The sequence below is a fragment of the Octodon degus genome, unplaced genomic scaffold (assembly GCF_000260255.1).
Source record: "Octodon degus isolate 3935 unplaced genomic scaffold, OctDeg1.0 scaffold00048, whole genome shotgun sequence".
In the NCBI taxonomy this organism is placed as follows: Eukaryota; Metazoa; Chordata; class Mammalia; order Rodentia; family Octodontidae; genus Octodon; species Octodon degus.
In genome coordinates this window covers 9,383,498-9,387,799 of record NW_004524624.1, presented here as the reverse complement: position 1 = coordinate 9,387,799, position 4,302 = coordinate 9,383,498, and the positions used below count along the sequence as shown (strand labels likewise).

The window sequence follows — 4,302 nt, the reverse complement described above, 5'->3', positions numbered from 1 at the left end:
CAGAAATTTAGCTTCTTCTTTTTTTTTTTTTTTTTTTTCCCAGCATTAGGGGTTGAATCTAGGGCTTCCCACTGAGTTATGTACTCAGTCCTTTTTTCACTTTTTATTTTGAGCAGGGCCTCCATAAGTTGGTCAGCTGCCCAGACTGGGCTCAAACTTGCCATGCTCCTGCCTCAGCCTCCCAGAGTGCTGGGTTTACAGGTGTGAGCCACTGCACCTTGTTCAATAAGCTTAGTTTCTGGTGAGAGGAAACAGACAATAAACAGACAGTACATGTGTAAATTTGTGCTGCGTGAGTAGGTAGTGATAGAGCAGCGTACGGCAGATCCAGAGGGCCTGGTTGCTGGGCAGCAGGGTGCAGCATTAAGTGAGGTAGCTGGGAGAGCTTCATTGGAGAACACGGGGCTTGGGCATGTCGTTCTGTGGTCAAGCACTTGCCGAGCGTGCACAAGGCCAGGGGTCCTAGCCTCTGCACCTCAAAACAGAAGCAAATAAAATAGACATAAAAGATTTGAGGGGGCCTGGCCCTAGCTCAGTCCTTTAAGTGGCTGCTTCCACAAAGCTGTCAGCCTCAGGTTGCTGGAGTTCGAACCTCACAACTCTCCCGCTGTCCAAATGTGCCCTGAAGGCATTCGAGGAAAAAAAAAAAAAAAAAAAGATTTGAAAAAAACACCTACAGGAGGTTTAAATGAATTGGTGTGTGAGAAATATTTAGAAAACTGCCTGACACGTTATGTTCCATCATGTTATCTATTCTCAGACTGCAGAACATGAAGCTCCTCCTGGACCAGGGGGAGAGGGTACGACATGGGCTGGAGAGCCAGGTGATGGAGCTGCAGAGCAAGCTGAAACAGGGCCAGGGCTCTGAGCCTGCGAAGGAGCTGCTTCTGAAGGTAGGGAGTGGGGCCATGCCCCCCAGCCTTGAATGTCCTCAAGTCTGCCCGTCTGCGGTTTCCCCAAAGTGTAGGGGGTTGCCAACTTGTTAGGGATCCTGCTTAGTGCACTTTCAGGCTGACTCAAAGGCTGGATTAGGCGAGAGCCCAGAGTGGAGATTTCTATTATCATAACTAGGCAAGTAAATCAACAAATGATGGATTCTAATACAGTGACTTGTGCGCTTCTACCTTCCCTTTCCTCAGGACCTGTTGGAGACCCGGGAGCTTCTAGAAGAGGTCTTAGAGGGGAAACAGCGGGTAGAAGAGCAGCTGAGGCTGCGGGAACGGGAGTTGACAGCCCTGAAGGGGGCCCTGAAGGAGGAGGTGGCCTCCCGCGACCAGGAGGTGGAGCATGTGCGGCAGCAGTGCCAGCGAGACACAGAGCAGCTCCGCCGGAGCATGCAGGACGCAACCCAGGCATGTGACAAGAGCAGGGGCTGGGGGGTGCTACAAGGCGTGGGGCTGCCTGGGGAACTTGTGGATTTGGACTTTCCATAGTTGCCTCAGACCTGTCCCTAAAGGACATGTGCAAGATGTAGGGAGAACCTTGGGCAAGAAACCTATGAGGCAAGCTGGGAGCACATGCCAGATGTACCATCAAGATATGTGACTAAAGTCCAGAGGGGAATAACAGGAGAGGCTTCCTGTGGATGCCAGAAAGGTGGACTGTAACTGGGGCAGAGAGAACCCTCTGCTAGTATCCTACCAGGTCCCACCAGGGTGTCGGGATACCACTGCCACGGTGCCCTCTGGGCCTGAGCCTCCCTCTGGACACACTCAATCTGCTTGCAGTGAGCTCTCCCCCCTGAGCCTCCCGGTGTCCCTCCCATCCCCCAGGACCATGCAGCACTGGAGGCTGAGAGGCAGAAGATGTCTGCGCTGGTCCGGGAACTGCAGAGGGAGCTGGAGGAGACCTCAGAGGAGACAGGGCATTGGCAGAGCATGTTCCAGAAGAACAAGGAGGAGCTTCGAGCCACCAAGCAGGAGTAAGGACCTTGTTCCTCTTCTGGGTATATTTATCCATGACTCTTCTTTTTTTGCTTGTCCTTTTGAGACAGGGTCTCACTATGCAGTTCAGACTGGCCTTGAGCTCACTTTGTAACCCTGGCTGGTCTTGGACTCACCATGATCCTCTGCCTCAGCCTCCTGAGTGCTGGGTTACAGGCGTGCACCACCACGCTCGGCTTCATCTGTGGCTTTTGCACCTCACTGCTTTTCTCATGCTTTGCTTTTACTCTCTTATTCCCAAACTGCCCTTCTTCATATCCCCTAGACTGGTGCCCAGGCAGTGAGGGGCAGGTCCACCCAAGTAGGGGGTTTCAATATCTTTCAGACCTCTCCCAGGGGAGGCTTGACCCTGTTCCTTTGCTCCCAATTTCTCCTTGCTGGGCTCAGACTCCTGCAGCTGCGGATGGAGAAAGAAGAGATGGAAGAGGAGCTTGGGGAGAAGATCGAGATCTTACAGAGGGATTTAGAGCAGGTGCGAGCTGGTGCTAGAGATACTCGCCAGGTTGAGGAACTCAAGAAGGTATGTGGAATGTGGGGAGCAGACAGGCAGGCCGGGGTGTGTGTTTCCTGCCTCACCTGTCCACATGGGCCTCTGCGCTAGTGAGGTCGTCTCTGTGTGCATGTGTTCGTCTTCTCTCTGGCATAGCAGGGTGTCCTCGTGAGTGTAGGTGTTTCTAATGGAAAGGCCTCCGAGTGCCAGCTTGGGGACAGCCCAGAGCTACTGGCTGCATCCCAAGAGACCTCAGGGGTAACAGAATGGAGGTGGGTTTGTGAAATGCCAGTCATTTTTATAGGTTCAATATTTAGTCAGTACACTAAAGTGGCTGTCCTTTGGGGGATTTGTTAACTACACAGTGAAATGAATTTTTACAGTTAGACTATAGTTATGGTTAATGGTAAGTATCATCACAGGAGCTGGAATGCAGGTGTTTCCAGTGCCTGCTGTCCCATGTGGAAAGGTGGCCTGGAGGGGAACTAGAGGATCCTGGCCTTGCTTTCTAGTTTTAGTTTATGAGGGATAAGAAGGTAGCCATTTTTGGATAGCTTAGATAACCTAGAAAATTTTTTCATTATAGGAAACTAGTATCTGTGGTCCCGTGAAAATTTTTTTAGTTCTACATTTCCTTGATTCACTATCCTGGAAATGTAGTGTGTGCTCAGTTAATAAGTAATCAATGCTTGATTTTTTTTTTTTTTCCTCCTTCTCTTTCTCTTGGTACTATTACTGGGGATTCACCTCAGCACCTCAGGCATGTGAGTTTTCTGCCACTGAGCTATGTCATGGTTCAGTGCTTTTTTATAACACCTCTACTATAAAAATAGTGTACTCTTCTATTTATGATTATATTTTAAATGAGCCAAGAGAGGCTGGGGAGATAGCTCAGTAGAATAAGCACTTGCCTGGCAAGCATAAGGGCCTGAGTTCAATCCTCAGTTCTGCCAAAAAAAAAAAAAAAAAAAAACCAAGAGCCAAGAAACAGCTATAACTCATTATTTTCCAGATAGACAAATCCTGAGGTTACACAAAACATTTGATGAAGAAACATAATTAATAACCAAATATACTTTGGTGATTATAGTTGTTTTATAATTTAAAATTTTGTTTTCTCAGAAAAAACTTCCAAAAAAAAAAAAAAAGAAAAGAAAAAACTTCCAAAGGAATAGTGAAATTAAGGGCTGGCAAGATAGCTCAGCAGACTAAGCACCTGCTTAGGCAAGTGCAGGGCCTGGCGTTGGAACCTCGGTCATGCATACTGTGCCAGGCACACTGAGCTGGTGACTGAGTCCAGGTGTGGTGGCACATGCCTGTGATCTCAGCACCAGAGAGGCTGAAAATAGGATTACTATGATTCCAAGCTGTATAGTGAGACCTGTTCCAAATACATTAAAAAATAAAAATAGTGAAGTTAAAATTACTCTTTTTTATGTTCTTTTAAAGTTAAGAAATATTAAGAATACTCTAAAGAATATTAATTAGCTGACACAGTGAATTTGGACAGCACTCTGAGCCATCTCAATTAATTTATTACCCTGGGTAAACCAAAAAGCAATGCATACTGTTTCATCTATCTTGTATAGTAAGTATATTTTATCAAGTATTTAACCAATAACCAAAATATATATTATGAGAATAAACTAGCCAAGTCCAACATGGACCATACTGTCTTCTATTTTTTCTTTGTAGTTTTGTTAATATTTTACACTGAAGACTTACTGCAGGTTACATAGCTCTTCAGCCTAATTATGGTTATTTTTTAATTTCCAGAGGGTTTTTTTTTTGGGGGGGGGTTCCAGGGATCAAACTCAGGACCTTGTGCTTGCCAGGCAAGCACTTATTCCACTGAGCTATCTCCCCAGC

At 46.9% G+C, this 4,302-nt stretch overlaps 1 protein-coding gene across 5 annotated transcripts in view; it reads left to right on the top strand.

Annotated features, from left to right (window-relative positions):
- Positions 1–4,302, top strand: part of Cgn (cingulin) — a 29,258-nt gene that overhangs the window by 11,179 nt on the left and 13,777 nt on the right. For all 5 annotated transcript variants that reach the window (XM_004632355.2, XM_023716474.1, XM_023716471.1 and 2 more), the window contains 4 exons: positions 761–893; positions 1,140–1,352; positions 1,773–1,921; positions 2,331–2,463. In XM_004632355.2, the coding sequence (XP_004632412.1) occupies positions 761–893; positions 1,140–1,352; positions 1,773–1,921; positions 2,331–2,463 (628 nt within the window). The remainder of the gene's footprint in view (positions 1–760; positions 894–1,139; positions 1,353–1,772; positions 1,922–2,330; positions 2,464–4,302) is intronic.